General features: G+C 50.3%; 1 protein-coding gene across 2 annotated transcripts in view; it reads right to left on the bottom strand.

Moving 5' to 3' along the window:
- Positions 1 to 16,661, bottom strand: part of AGBL5 (AGBL carboxypeptidase 5) — a 195,445-nt gene that overhangs the window by 160,045 nt on the left and 18,739 nt on the right. For both annotated transcript variants that reach the window (XM_088460553.1, XM_088460554.1), the window contains exons 4-6: positions 14,513 to 14,684; positions 6,285 to 6,451; positions 2,602 to 2,782 (exon numbers count right to left, since the gene is read on the bottom strand). In XM_088460553.1, the coding sequence (XP_088316679.1) occupies positions 2,602 to 2,782; positions 6,285 to 6,451; positions 14,513 to 14,684 (520 nt within the window). The remainder of the gene's footprint in view (positions 1 to 2,601; positions 2,783 to 6,284; positions 6,452 to 14,512; positions 14,685 to 16,661) is intronic.

The raw sequence follows: 16,661 nt of genomic DNA, 5'->3' as shown, positions 1-16,661 counted from the left end.
GCACCAGCTATCATACACATAATGCTATACCCCTGCCCATACACCACAACCATAGCAGAGAGTCAGGAAGGGGCACCAGCTATCATACACATAATGCTGTACCCCTGCCCATACACCAGAACATGGCAGAGAGTCAGGAAGGGGCACCAGCTATCATACACATAATGCTATACCCCTGCCCATACACCAGAACATGGCAGAGAGTCAGGAAGGGGCACCAGCTATCATACACATAATGCTATACCCCTGCCCATACACCAGGACCATGGCAGAGAGTCAGGAAGGGGCACCAGCTATCATACACATAATGCTATACCCCTGCCCATACACCAGGACCATGGCAGAGAGTCAGGAAGGGGCACCAGCTATCATACACATAATGCTATACCCCTGCCCATACACCAGGACCATGGCAGAGAGTCAGGAAGGGGCACCAGCTATCATACACATAATGCTATACCCCTGCCCATACACCAGGACCATGGCAGAGAGTCAGGAAGGGGCACCAGCTATCATACACATAATGCTATACCCCTGCCCATACACCAGAACCATGGCAGAGAGTCAGGAAGGGGCACCAGCTATCATACACATAATGCTATACCCCTGCCCATACACCAGAACCATGGCAGAGAGTCAGGAAGGGGCACCAGCTATCATACACATAATGCCATACCCCTGCCCATACACCAGGACCATGGCAGAGAGTCCGGAAGGAGCACCAGCTATAACACATAATGCTATACCCCTGCCCATACACCAGAACCATGGCAGAGAGTCAGGAAGGGGCACCAGCTATCATACACATAATGCTATACCCCTGCCCATACACCACAAGCATAGCAGAGAGTCAGGAAGGGGCACCAGCTATCATACACATAATGCTGTACCCCTGCCCATACACCAGAACATGGCAGAGAGTCAGGAAGGGGCACCAGCTATCATACACATAATGCTATACCCCTGCCCATACACCAGAACATGGCAGAGAGTCAGGAAGGGGCACCAGCTATCATACACATAATGCTATACCCCTGCCCATACACCAGGACCATGGCAGAGACTCAGGAAGGGGCACCAGCTATCATACACATAATGCTATACCCCTGCCCATACACCAGGACCATGGCAGAGAGTCAGGAAGGGGCACCAGCTATCATACACATAATGCTATACCCCTGCCCATACACCAGGACCATGGCAGAGAGTCAGGAAGGGGCACCAGCTATCATACACATAATGCTATACCCCTGCCCATACACCAGGACCATGGCACAGAGTCAGGAAGGGGCACCAGCTATCATACACATAATGCTATACCCCTGCCCATACACCAGAACCATGGCAGAGAGTCAGGAAGGGGCACCAGGTATCATACACATAATGCCATACCCCTGCCCATACACCACAACCATAGCAGAGAGTCAGGAAGGGGCACCAGGTATCATACACATAATGCCATACCCCTGCCCATACACCACAACCATAGCAGAGAGTCAGGAAGGGGCACCAGCTATCATACACATAATGCTATACCCCTGCTCATACACCAGAACCATGGCAGAGAGTCAGGAAGGGGCACCAGCTATCATACACATAATGCCATACCCCTGCCCATACACCAGGACCATGGCAGAGAGTCCGGAAGGGGCACCAGCTCTAACACATAATGCTATACCCCTGCCCATACACCAGAACCATGGCAGAGAGTCAGGAAGGGGCACCAGCTATCATACACATAATGCTATACCCCTGCCCATACACCACAACCATAGCAGAGAGTCAGGAAGGGGCACCAGCTATCATACACATAATGCTGTACCCCTGCCCATACACCAGAACATGGCAGAGAGTCAGGAAGGGGCACCAGCTATCATACACATAATGCTATACCCCTGCCCATACACCAGAACATGGCAGAGAGTCAGGAAGGGGCACCAGCTATCATACACATAATGCTATACCCCTGCCCATACACCAGGACCATGGCAGAGAGTCAGGAAGGGGCACCAGCTATCATACACATAATGCTATACCCCTGCCCATACACCAGGACCATGGCAGAGAGTCAGGAAGGGGCACCAGCTATCATACACATAATGCTATACCCCTGCCCATACACCAGGACCATGGCAGAGAGTCAGGAAGGGGCACCAGCTATCATACACATAATGCTATACCCCTGCCCATACACCAGGACCATGGCAGAGAGTCAGGAAGGGGCACCAGCTATCATACACATAATGCTATACCCCTGCCCATACACCAGAACCATGGCAGAGAGTCAGGAAGGGGCACCAGCTATCATACACATAATGCTATACCCCTGCCCATACACCAGAACCATGGCAGAGAGTCAGGAAGGGGCAGCAGCTACTCAGCAATGACACAGACGAGTTCTTTTCTCTCAGGTCGCAGCAATGTCATGGAATGGGCCAGTGACCTGCAGGAGCCACACAGTACCTCTGGCCTCTAATACGTGTATACTAATCCATCATGTCCCACCGGCAATGCCACTAAGCACTGTTCTTAGTATTACGGCCACCACTCCGGGTCATTGCACCTTCTATCTAATTCCTGGGCTAAAGAGCTGACACTCACCCTCTTCCGGCTGAAGCGGTAAGGCCGGGGACTGGAGCGGTCTGGGAAGAGTTTGTCCAGCCGGGGCTCACGTTCCTCCATCATATCATGGCTGGAGGTGATGGTGAGAAGGTCCACGCGGAGCCTCTCCAGGGAGTGACACAGCAGCTCGCGGTGATAGTAGATGGAGTCTGGGGAGCAGCTGGGGACAGAGGAAGAGAAGCAGACGGGATAAACGACACAAAGCCAGCGCTCTGCCTGTAATGTCCTCCCACTAATCTGGCTGTAACCACAGGATGGACAGGACAAGAGGTGGGGACCTGCCGCTGCGCCCACTAATCTGGCCGTAACCACAGGATGGACAGGACAAGAGGTGGGGACCTGCCGCTGCGCCCACTAATCTGGCCGTAACCACAGGATGGACAGGACAAGAGGTGGGGACCTGCCGCTGCGCCCACTAATCTGGCTTTAACCACAGGATGGACAGGACAAGAGGTGGGGACCTGCCGCTGCGCCCACTAATCTGGCTTTAACCACAGGATGGACAGGACAAGAGGTGGGGACCTGCCGCTGCGTTCACAGTAACATACTCTATGTATATACACACAGACTGAGGAAATCACATATGAGTTACATACAATACTGTGCAAAAGGTTTAGGCAGGTGTAGAATAAATGCTGCAAAGTAAGAATGCTATCATACATAGAAGTATTATTAGTTTATTTTTATTAGTTAACAAAATGCAAAGTGACTAACAGAAGAGGAGAAGTCTAAATGAAATCAGTATTTGGTGTGACCACTCTTTGCTTTCAAAACAGCATCAGTTCTTCTCGGTACACTTGCACACAGATTTTGAAGGAACTCGGCAGGGAGGTTGTTCCATACATCTTGGAGAACTAAGCACAGACCTTCTGTGTATGTAGCTTGCTCAGATCCTTCTGTCTCTGACAGACTCGATGATGCTGAGATCTGGGCTCTGTAGGGGCCAAATCATCACTTCCAGGACTCCTTGTTCTTCTTCACGCTGAATATAGTTCTATGACATCGGCTGTATGTATGGGGTCGTTGTCCTGCGCCTCCCCACTGGTATTACATGGTGGATAAGTACCTGCCTGTATTTCTCAGCATTGAGGACAACATTAATCCTGACCAAATCCCCAACTCCATTTGCTGAAATGCAGCCACAAACTTGCAAGTAACCTCCACCATGCGTCACTGTTACCTGCAGACCCTCATTATTGTGCCGCTCTCCCGCCCTTCAGCAAACAATCTGCCTCTGTTACAGCCAAATATCTCACATTGTGACTCCTCAGTCCAGAGCACCTGCTGCCATTGTTCTGCTCCCCAGTTCCTATGTTTTCATGCATAGTTGAGTCGCTTGGCCTTGTTTCCACGTGGAAGGTATGGCTTCTGGCCGCAATTCTTCCATGAAGACAACTTCTGGCCAGACTTCTCTGAACAAGAGATGGGTGTACCTGGGTCCCACTGGAGTCTGCCAGTTCTGAGATGATGGCACCTCCAATTTGATGTGTCTGCGTCTACAGTCCTCAACGTAGCCCGTTTCTTTGTGTTGCTTCAAAAGAGCCGGAACAGCACATATTGAAACCCCAAATCTGCTGTGAAATCTTTGCCTGGGAGAGACCTTGCTGGTGCAGTATAACCACCTTGTGTCCTGTTGCTGTGCTCAGTCTTGCCACGGTGTATGACCTGTGACATTATACGGTCTCCCACAACCTCACCTTTGTAGCAGAATTTGGCTGTTCCTCACCCAGTTTTAAACCTCCAACACAGCTTGTCGAAGCTGGATTATTGGCTGAGACAAGATCAGTTTAAAATTGGATCGCAGCGACGCCATCTTGCGACTGGCCGCAAGACTCCATTTTGTGAATGGCCGCCCAAGCGCCATTTTGGATAACCTCACACTTTAGTACATGTGGCGATATTACTATTAGCATCATGCGATTGCATCTTTCACCATTTCTCATACACACATTAATACGCACAATTGCGCTGTTAACTAGTCGCATATTAGCGAATGCATAAGATCCTGTATGAAAACGCTGAATATTAGCTTCATGCACACGTATCTGCCCCAAGTTAACTAGAGTCTTTACATCAAACCCCACATACTCACACATTACATATTCACATACAAGGTTCCATAAGCTTTAAGGTATAAGATTCAAGTATGCACATTTACTATAATTGCTAGGAAATAAAGATTATTTCGTAACTAAGGTTTTATACGTGATAAGTAAGCCATGTTTGGTATTGTACTGATGCGTACTCTCTCAACAGTATTCCGGTAATATCGATGGAGAGATCGCAACATGCATTCTCAACTTATGGACCGCAGAGACATCAAGCAACAATATGTACATTATATGACCAACTGTTAGGATTTGCAGGAGGCGGGAAACCAGAGACCACCAGTTGTTAGAGGCTGGATCGTGTCTATTTGAACCAACCTGTTAAATGCCTTGTAACATATGCCTTCTCCTTTAGGACCAATGGTATTAGCAACAACCTTCTCTATTGTGTTGTTTATTTCTGGGGGGTATGGTCTTCGTGCTGAATGCTGATTGACGAGGGGTTTCTTGCTGATGCCTACATCTGGTCCAGAGCGCTGCGTATGTAGAACTGTACTTGGATCTATATAATTCCTTTGCGCCAAATTGTACTTATAACTAGCGTGCAACTGACTGTACTTTTACTTGAATAATATTTTGTGCTTTGGAACCACAGGTTCTAGGTCTGGAGTCTTTATTTACTGTATGACTGCGTACGCAAAACAGCGTCAACCTTAGAGGTTTATAGGCAGGATATCAGAAGGTATAGGCAGGGGTGTATAGAGGTTCAAAGGCAGAATCCTTACAGCGGTTTCTGTTTCAGTTAATGACTGCGTTTCAAGCTCTATATGAAAGTGATTATCATTATCACCTGTTTGGTTACTCATACACCTGACTATAAACCTACAAAATCCCTGACTGTGTGCAAGTGTACCTAGAAGAATTGATGCTGTTTTGAAGGCAAAGGGTGGTCACACCAAATATTGATAGGATTTAGATTTCTCTTCTGTTCAGTCACTTAGCATTTGGTTAATTGCTAACACACCTGCCTAACACTTTTGCACAGTACTGTATATTATTCGAAGACGTGTAAGTGGAGAGATGGTCTACTGTGATGTCCAACTACAAGTCTCCTTAGCCACTGAAGACATGTGGAGAATAGAATAATTATATATATATTAATATAGAGAACAATTCACGATAAACAACTCAGCATATAATCTACAGCGGTTAGCGATGGGAACCAGCATTCTATGTAAGGTTCAATAATATTGGAGGGGATGAATATCGTCCACCAAGCTAGAAGGTACAAAAGCAGAGAGCTGGAATCACAAGGGCCTGTATCAGAACAAATTGCTCTAAAGCAGGGGGGAGTAGAGCGCGAGAGAGAGAGCACGCACAAGAGAGCGCACGCGAGAGAGAAAGAGATGTATTCTATACAGTAAGCAATGGAGGGCTCGTGTGCCATATTCCTATGTACCCGCTGATCTGGGGCGGCCTGGACACCACAAATCATTACACTACTGCACAGAACAATGGGAACTACCCACAACCTCAGGTATAAATAGAAACTTACTGCTAGCAGCCTGTAATCTATAACATGATTAATACCAGCGCTGGCTGTGGGCGATGTACCTGCCGGGGGACATGAGTTTACAGTCGGCGAAGCGATCGTCCAGCCCCGCCAGCATCTCCTGACTTTCCTCATAAGAGAAAGGGAAACAAAAGGCAAAGTAGGTGGTGGCTCCGCGGCACTCCAGGAAGCGATGGACAAAAGACAGGATGAACTGGTTTTCCACCATCTGTAGGGAGAACAAACACGCTGTAAGCAACATGCAATCTGTTCCATGCCGGGACCAAACTCCGGACAGGAAATTAATCTCTTTCTAGCATAGGGCCTGCCTGAAGCCAGCAAGGTGAGGGAGCGTGAGCCTGAAGCCAGCAAGGTGAGGGAGCGTGAGCCTGAAGCCAGCAAGGTGAGGGAGCGTGAGCCTGAAGCCAGCAAGGTGAGGGAGCGTGAGCCTGAAGCCAGCAAGGTGAGGGAGCGTGAGCCTGAAGCCGGCAAAGTGAGGGAGAGTGAGCCTGAAGCCGGCAAGGTGAGGGAGCGTGAGCCTGAAGCCGGCAAGGTGAGGGAGAGTGAGCCTGAAGCCGGCAAGGTGAGGGAGAGTGAGCCTGAAGCCGGCAAGGTGAGGGAGCGTGAGCCTGAAGCCGGCAATGTGAGGGAGCGTGAGCCTGAAGCCGGCAAGGTGAGGGAGCGTGAGCCTGAAGCCGGCAAGGTGAGGGAGCGTGAGCCTGAAGCCGGCAAGGTGAGGGAGCGTGAGCCTGAAGCCGGCAAGGTGAGCGAAAGTGGGAGGCACGTATAGAAACCATTGTAATTCCTACACCGTTCCCCTGATTTGGATGTAATTACTCTCCAATTAAATCTGAAAGTCTGCAGGTAAAGCACATCTTGTTTGTTTCATTTCAAAGCCATTGTGGTGGTGAATAGAGGCCAAAATATGAAAATTCTGTCAATGTCCCAATATTTATGCACCTGACTGTATATCAGTATTTATTTCTGAATATTTTTTGATGTACGGTGCCTTGCAAAAGTATTCACCCCCTTTGCATTTTTCATGTTTTGTTGCCTCACGACCTGGAATTACAATGGAATGTGTGAAGGTGTGCATCGTTTCATTCATAGAACATGCCGACAACTGTGACGTTGTGTTTTTTTTATATTGTGAATCAAACAACATTTAGGACAACATAACAGAAAACATCAGCGTGCATAACTATTCACCCCCCCTAAAGTCAGTACTTTGTCGAGCCACCTTTTGTGGCAATTACAGCTACAAGTCGCTTTGGATAAATCTCTATGAGCTTGCCACATCTTGCCCCTGGGTTTTTTGGCCATTCCTCAAGGTAAAACTGCTCCAGCTCCTTCATGTTCGCTCGCTCTGAATCAGGTACGGTCTTTTTTATTTTTTACAACGGCCTCCTGGCCGCTCGCATAGCTGTAGGTGACCACCCACAGCTATAGCGAGCGGCCAGGAAGATGGTCGCGATGGTCAAGACCATCGCAACCATCGGGCTTGCAACGAGACCCTTGTGGTAGGGTCTCTAACAGAGCCGAAATCTCTCCCACTGACATCACTCGTGATGTCAGTGGGGCCGCCCTCAAACGGAGGCGTTCACATGGGAACGCTTCCGTCTGGGCAGCCACCCCCCCGGCCCGCCCACCAAAGGGGGTGTGCTGTCACTCAACATCGACAGCACGCCCCCTTTGGTACGAGACCCGGAGCGACTGTTTGCCGTCGCTATCCGGGTCTCGCACATGCGCACGACGGAGCCGGCTCCGTCGTGCGCATGCGCTCTGGGCCACCATCGACCCGGTGGCGAGCGCTCAGCGCTTGCGACCGGGTCTGAAACAGGCCCAGAATCTTCAAGTCTAACCACAGATTCTCAATTGGATTGAGATCTGAGCTTTGACTAGGCCATTCCAACACATTTAAATGGTTCCCCTTAAACCACTGGAGTGTTGCATTAGCAGTATGATTCTGGTCATTGTCCTGCTGGAAGGTGAACCTCCGTCCCAGTCTCAAATCACAGGCAGACTAAAACAGGTTTTGCTCAAGAATATCCCTGTATTTAGCACCATCCATCTTTCCCTCGACTCGAATCAGTTTCCCAGTCCCTGCAGCTGAAAAACATCCCCCCAGCATGATGCTGCCACCACCATGTGTCACTGTGGGGATGGTGTTCTTGGGGTGATGGGATGTGTTGGGTTTGCACCAGACGTAGCGTTTTCCTTTGTGGCCAAAAAGTTCACTTTTAGTCTCATCTGACCAGAGCACCTTCTTCCTCCATACATTTGGGGAGTCGCCCACATGCCTTTTTGGCAAACTCAAATCGTGTCTTCTTATTTTTATCACTAAGTAATGGCTTTTTTCTGGCCACTCTTCCATAAAGCCCAGCTCTATGGAGTGTACGGCTTATTGTGGTCACACACCAGTCTCTGCTGTGGAACTCTGCAGCTCCTTCAGGGTTACCTTTGGTCTCTGTGCTGCCTCTCTGATTAATGCCCTCCTTGCCCGGTCTGTGAGTTTTGGTGGGCGGTCCTTTCTTGGCAGGTTTGTTGTGGTACCATGTTCTTTCCATTTGATGATGATGGATTTGATGGTGCTCCGGGGGGTCATCAAAGATTTGGATATTTTTTTTTATAACCCAACCCAGAATTGTACTTCTCAATAACTTTGTCCCTGACTTGTTTGGAGAGCTCCTTGGTCCTCATGGTGTGATGCCTCTTGCTTAGTGGTGTTGCAGCCTCTGGGGCCTTTCAGAAGAGGTGCGTTTATACTGACAGATCATGTGACACTTAGATGTCACACAGGGGGGCTTCATTTCACTAATTATGTGACTTCTGAAGGTAACTGAACTTTTGAGGGGCTTCATAGCAAAGGGCGCGATTAGATATGCACATGCCAATTTTCAGAATTTTATTTATAAAGATTATTTTTATATATATTTTATCATTTCACTTCACCAAATTAGACCATTTTGTGCAGATCCATCACATAAAATTCAGATAAAAAAAAAAAAGAAATAACAGGTTGTAATGTAACAAAATAGGTAAAAAGCCAAGGGGGGTAAATACTTTTGCAAGGCACTGTATTTTTCATTAGTCTATTTGCTCCATTATACCAGTGTATTAAATGTTTTATATAATGTGTCTTGATAATTATATTCATGCCGCCACATTAATATACTGTACTTATGGTTTTATTAGCGAAATTCCACTCCTGGTTTTCTTTTTGCCATATAATGGCTACTGCTAAGTCAGGGAACCGCATGCAGCCAGAGAGCGCGAGAGACGTCAGGGAATCGCATGCAGCCAGAGAGCGCGAGAGACGTCAGGAAACCGCATGCAGCCAGAGAGCGCGAGATGTCAGGAAACCGCATGCAGCAAGAGAGCGCGAGATGTCAGGGAACTGCATGCAGCCAGAGAGCATGAGATGTCAGGGAACCGCATGTAGCCTGAGAGCGCGAGATGTCAGGGAACCGCATGCAGCCAGAGAGCGCGAGATGTCAGGGAACCGCATGCAGCCAGAGAGCGCGAGATGTCAGGGAACCGCATGCAGCCAGAGAGCGCGAGATGTCAGGAAACCGCATGCAGCCAGAGAGCGCTAGATGTCAGGGAACCGCATGCAGCCAGAGAGCGCGAGATGTCAGGGAACCGCATGCAGCCAGAGAGCGCGAGATGTCAGGGAACCGCATGCAGCCAGAGAGCGCGAGATGTCAGGGAACCGCATGCAGCCAGAGAAAAGAGGAGATATGGTAAGAACTTACCTTTGCTATCTCCCTTTCTACGAGGTCCTTAGGGTCCACAGGTGACCTTGGGGGTGTAGGTGATGACAAAGGCATCGGGCACCATGCAGTTAATTTCTTTCCCCCAGGATGCACTGGTCTCCCTCCATACCCCGCCTCCCAGCCAGGGCATCACTCAGTTTAGTAGAAAGCCAGAGGCTGGAGGAGAGTACTGTGAGAGAGGAGGAAGTCTGGAACATACAAGAACCACATTCTCGCTAGGAAGGAGACAGAGACTGTAGACCAGACAACACCTTAGCTACCGTACAGGGCGTAAGGGCGGGTGCCCAGTGGAGCCTAAGGACTCGTGGAAAGGGAGATAAAGGTAAGTTCTTACCATTTCTCCTCTTTTCTACTTCAGGTTCCTTAGGGTCCACAGGTGACTTTGGGGATGTCCCAAAGCAGTTCCCCTTAAGGGTGGGTACATTCCTGTACACAAAAGGTGGCTGAATCCGCAGCATACCTTGTAAAAAGGTGCGCACATCCTGCAGAGTCACAATCCGTCTCTGAAACCACACTGACAGGGCCGAGACTTGTACCTTCAGTGAAGCCAGGTGGAGTCCTAGGTCCAGGCCTGCCTGGAGGAAAGCCAGTAGCCTGGAAATCCTAAACATCTGAGGGTCATACCCTCTAGGGGTGCACCACTGAAAGTAGGAGTGCCACACTCTGTGGTAAATCCTGGCAGAGGCTGGCTTCCGCGCACTCATTAAGGTGTTAAGTACCACACCAGAGAAGCCCTTCGACCTTAGAAGGGATGCCTCAAGGGCCATGCCGTCAAAGCCAATCGACCCACATCCGGGTTAAGGCAGGGACCCTGTGACAACAGGTCCCGGCGTTGAGGTAACAGCCACGGAGTGTCTACTGACAGACTCTGAAGGTCTGAGTACCAGTGCCTCCTTGGCCACGCTTGAGCCACCAGTAGGAGCCTGCCTCCTTCCTGCTTGAACTTTCTGAGTACGCAAGGAAGAAGGGACACTGGAGGAAAAAGGTACGCGAACCGAAAGGTCCACCTGACCGACAGAGCATCTACTAGTAGGGCGCCTGCGTCTCTTGTCCTCGATCAGTACACTGGCAGCTTGTAACTGTGTCAGGAGGCCATTAGGTCCACATCCGGAAGGCCTCATCTGTAATTTATGACCCATCCATGCGACTGAAGCACCGAGATGGTCATCTGAAGGTGATGGAGAAGCACCTATGGAGATCCTGCCAGGAGCAACAGATCGTCCAGATATGGTAATAGGCGGATGATCCCCTGCAGCCGCAGATGGGATGCCATCACTGAAATAATTTTTGTAAATACCCAAGGGGCCGTGGATAGGCCAAAGGGTAACGCCTGAAACTGGAAGTTTGCTGTTGCACAGCAAACCTGAGAAACGGTTGATGCGAAGCCGCAATAGGGATATGCAGATAGGCATTCCGGATGTCCAGGGATACCATGAAATCCCCCGGTTCCATAGCCAGTATGACAGTGCGTAGCATCTCCATCTGGATACGAGGAACCCTGAGGAACCTGTTTAGGCACTTGAGGTTCAGGATAGGGCGGTAGGTCCCATTAGGTTTTTGCACCAAAAACAAGTTGGAATAAAACCCCATGCCCCGCTGGGGCTCTGGTACTGGGACAATCACTCCTGCCTTGCGCAGGGAATATACCGCCTCCTGTATGAATAAGGCTTTGTCCTTGTTGGAGACATCCGAGTGGAAGAATTGGTGAGGGGGCCGGCTGCGAAATGAGAGGGCATAGCCCCGAGAGACCACTTCCCTTACCCAGGCATCTGTTGTGGTCTGATGCCAGCACTGGGCAAACTGAAGAAGAAGTCGGCCTCCCACTGTGGGGTCCCCCAAAGGGAGGCCCGTCCCGTCATGCTGTGGACTTGTCATCTGGTTTAGAGGCTGGACGCCTTGTACTCCAAGCATGCTTTTTGGGTCTGCCAGTCTTCCTGACAGCCATCTGCTTGGGAAATGATTGGCTTTTGAGCCTAGTCTGCGCCCTATAGGAGGGAGTTCGGGAACCAGAGGGGACTGAGGCTGAAGGCAGACGAGCCGACTTGGCCGCTGCTAAAGTGTCCACGATCTTGTCTAGATCTGGGCCAAACAATACTTCCCCGTTGCAGGGTAAAACTTCCAGACCCTTCTTAGAGTCCGCATCCGCCCTCCAGCACCGGAGCCATAAGGACCTGCGCTCTATGACAGCCGCGGCTGACACTCTTGAGGATAACAAGCTGACATCCAGAGCTGCCTCATTCATATAGGCAGCCGAGTCACGTATCTTGCCCACCAGGGACAGCTGGTCCTCTAAAGCATCAGGAGACATGGACTCCTCCAACAGATTTGCCCAGGATTCCACGGCCCTAGCTACCCAAGAGATAGCTATAGATGGTATGGCCACTGCTCCCGACGAGAAGTAAATGGAATTTTAGGCAGTTTCCACCTTCCGGTCAGTCGAGTCCTTTAAGGACGCAATGGAAGGCATAGGTAAGGTCGCACTTCTGACTAAGCGTGTTACATGGGAGTCCACTACAGGAGGTGAAACCCATTTCTTGAAGTACTCCTCAGGAAAGGGGTATGTATTAACCAGGCGATTTTGCGGCTGGAACCGCCTCACCGAAGCCTTCCACGCCTCCTCCAGATGATCCACTAGCTGATCTGACAGAGGGAAAATGGCTGTAGAAGTTTTAACCCTCTTAAACAAGGGATGTTCAGATTTAACAGCCTGAGGGGCATCTTCCTCCTCAATGACCAACACCTCTTTTACTGCTCGGACCAGGTCCGGAATGTAAACACTGGACTTGTGCTGCTCATCCCTTGGGGATAGTTCCGAGTCAGACTCTGGAAGCACCCCATCACCCTCGGACGACCTGTCATCCTCGTCCCCATAGGGATGACGAGGAGACACAGAAGGCCTTTTTGTCAGCACCCTAGGGGTCCTAGATAGTGAATCAGGGTCAGAGCCCGCAGACAGGTTGACCTGAGACCCCTTTGGTACATTAACCACCTGCAGTGCCAACTGGATCTGTGGCATAGGAGCCAGAAGCAGGGGATGCCGTGAAGACCCCATTTGGGGGAGCACAAGGGGCACAGCCATGCGAACCATAAGCGTCTGCAGTGCCTGAGCAAAGCATGCCCACGGGGGTTCTTGCGCAGTCCATAGGACTGAAAAGGGACCTAGAGGGATATAACACCTACCGCATAAACCCTCACGCAGCACATCAGTCTCCCCAATGCCAGCAGCACATCGTACACAAGACTGCAAGGCGGGGATAGACACCCGGGTATTATCTCCACTGCTGGACATGGTGAAAGGATATATAGCTGTGTAAATAGGGGTACAAGTAACACTATACACAGAGACTGTTTGTGACCTAACCAGACCTGGACAGCAAGTCAGAGGTTAAACGGAAAAATAGTGTACAGCAATATACTTTATTTTTAGAAGAAAGTAAAGCAGACACACTCAGATGCTAGCAACAGTCACAAACAATGCAGGAGAAAAAAACTCAGCGCTACCTGGCACTTTATATAAACCTTAAAGTCATTGAAGGCTGAAAGGGTAAAAACTGCTGCAGATCAACTTCAAAACCAAAAGGGTTAATGAAGGCTGCAACTACATACCAGACCCGGGAATCAGAGTGTGCAGGGGGACACAGGACACAAGCTACTCACCGCTGCCTGGGAGTCAGAAAATGGCCACCGAACGCTTGCTGGTGGGTGGTGTCTGCAGCAGGAGTCCACTACAGCATGGCCTGAGAGAGGAGCAAAGGCGCGCTGAGTGGGGGGGAGGGGCCGGCTGTTGTGCAGGCGTGCCATCTCTCCCGGCTAGGCTGAGAACCGCCGGGGACGCCGGGCCCTTCCTCCTCCAGAGCCCAGCAGTTACTTGTCCCTGGTGGCCTAGTGGACGCCGGGGTATGGGGGGCCGGGCACCACTGCTGGTCGGCGTGGACGTCCCCGGCCCGGCAACAAAGGGCTGCCTTGCGGCGGCGGCGGCAGCTCCCGTCCTGGGAGACCGTGCGCAGTCTTATCTTCTCCCCCTCCCTGCCGCTGCAGCCCTGGGAACAGACGTGTCCTGCTAGCAGGGACACACCGCTCCCGCCGAGACTCACAACTGAGCCGGGACGCCGCTCCGGCAGGGGGGGGGGGGGGAGGAGCGGAGGTCCTGACGTCCGCTGGACTGTCAGGGCCGTCCACTCAAACCCGCTGACTCCAGTCAGCAGTATCCAAACTTCAGGGGCTCTTCTGATAGCCCCCCTGCAAACCCGGTGCTCCCCAACCTCTCTCCGGTCAGGGCACCACACTAAACTGAGTGATGCCCTGGCTGGAAGGCGGGGTATGGAGGGGGACCAGTGCATCCTGGGGGAAAAAAAATTAACTGCATGGTGCCCGATGCCTACGTCATCATCTATACCCCAAGGTCACCTGTGGACCCTAAGGAACCTGAAGTAGAAAACAAGATTCTGCAGACATGTAGGTTGAGATCTATTATCTAACAAGAGTCACAAAGTTCTAAAGAAAGTGCAAAGTACCTGGAAGGTGGGGCGGTCACGGACGCGCTCCCAGCGAGACCGAATGGGGACAGTGCGGACAAAAGGTGCCATGCCCTGGCTGTACAGTTTACTCTGCTTGTTCATGTTCATTATGTTAATTTTAATAAGCTTCCCTGGAGCTCCTCCACGCACGCTGAAATAAAACCAGGACCTGCGGAGAGAATGCAATACGTCAGGGAAAGGCAAGCAGCCAGAGAGCGCGAGAGGTCAGGGAAAGGCATGCAGCCAGAGAGCGCGAGAGGTCAGGGAAACGCATGCAGCCAGAGAGCGCTAGACGTCAGGGAAAGGCATGCAGCCAGAGAGCGCGAGAGGTCAGGGAAAGGCATGCAGCCAGAGAGCGCGAGAGGTCAGGGAAACGCATGCAGCCAGAGAGCGCTAGACGTCAGGGAAAGGCATGCAGCCAGAGAGCGCGAGACGTCAGGGAAAGGCAAGCAGCAAGAGAGCGCGAGAGGTCAGGGAAACGCATGCAGCCAGAGAGCGCTAGACATCAGGGAAAGGCATGCAGCCAGAGAGCGCGAGAGGTCAGGGAAAGGCATGCAGCCAGAGAGCGCGAGACGTCAGGGAAAGGCATGCAGCCAGAGAGCGCGAGAGGTCAGGAAACTGTATGCAGCCAGAGAGCGCGAGAGGTCAGGAAACTGTATGCAGCCAGAGAGCGCGAGATGTCAGGGAAACGCATGCAACCAGAGAGCGCGAGAGGTCAGGGAAAAGCATGCAGCCAGAGAGGGCGAGAGGTCAGGGAAAAGCATGCAGCCAGAGAGCGCGAGAGGTCAGGGAAAAGCATGCAGCCAGAGAGCGCGAGAGGTCAGGGAAAAGCATGCAGCCAGAGAGCGCGAGATGTCAGGGAAACGCATGCAGCCAGAGAGCGCGAGAGGTCAGGGAAAAGCATGCAGCCAGAGAGCGCGAGAGGTCAGGGAAAAGCATGCAGCCAAAGACAGTGAGATTTTAAAGAGACCGTTTCAATCAGTGAGTAAGAGATACACCCAGTAAAGATCACAGGCCAAATGTAACAAGGTAAGAGGTTAGATAATGTGACAGTTTAGCAGTAATCTCTTACACTTTTTAAACTTGCCCCAATGTAATAGAGTCCGAGAACATGGAAACTCGCCCAATGTAATAGAGTCCGAGAACATGGAAACTCGGCCAGTGTAATAGAGTCCGAGAACATGGAAACTCGGCCAATGTAATAGAACCCGAGAACATGGAAACTCGCCCAATGTAATAGAACCCGAGAACATGGAAACTCGCCCAATGTAATAGAGACAGAGAACATGATAACTCGCCCAATGTAATAGAGTCAGAGAACATGGAAACTCACCCAATGTAATAGAGACAGAGAACATGGAAACTCACCCAATGTAATAGAGACAGAGAACATGATAACTCGGCCAGTGTAATAGAGTCAGAGAACATGGAAGCTCTCCCAATGTAATAGAGACAGAGAACATGGATACTCTAGAAATGTAATAGAGTCCGAGAACATGGAAACTCCCCCAGTGTAATAGAGTCTGAGAACATGGAAACTCGCCCAATGTAATAGAGTCTGAGAACATGGAAACTCGCCCAATGTAATAGAGTCTGAGAACATGGAAACTCGCCCAATGTAATAGAGTCTGAGAACATGGAAACTCACCCAATGTAATAGAGTCTGAGAACATGAAAACTCGCCCAATGTAATAGAGACAGAGAACATGGAAACTCACCCAATGTAATAGAGACAGAGAACATGATAACTCGGCCAGTGTAATAGAGTCAGAGAACATGGAAGCTCTCCCAATGTAATAGAGACAGAGAACATGGATACTCTAGAAATGTAATAGAGTCCGAGAACATGGAAACTCCCCCAGTGTAATAGAGTCTGAGAACATGGAAACTCGCCCAATGTAATAGAGTCTGAGAACATGGAAACTCGCCCAATGTAATAGAGTCTGAGAACATGGAAACTCGCCCAATGTAATAGAGTCTGAGAACATGGAAACTCGCCCAATGTAATAGAGTCTGAGAACATGGAAACTCGCCCAATGTAATAGAGTCTGAGAACATGGAAACTCGCTTGTTTGTAGACTAAAAAAAACTCACAATTTAAACTCTCATCCAGGTGTTTCCAATTTTGAAGATAAAACTCCACCAA

Source organism: Taudactylus pleione, unplaced genomic scaffold (genome assembly GCF_031769625.1).
Source record: "Taudactylus pleione unplaced genomic scaffold, aTauple2 ptg000050l, whole genome shotgun sequence".
In the NCBI taxonomy this organism is placed as follows: domain Eukaryota; kingdom Metazoa; phylum Chordata; class Amphibia; order Anura; family Myobatrachidae; genus Taudactylus; species Taudactylus pleione.
This window is presented reverse-complemented; position numbering and strand designations above follow the sequence as displayed.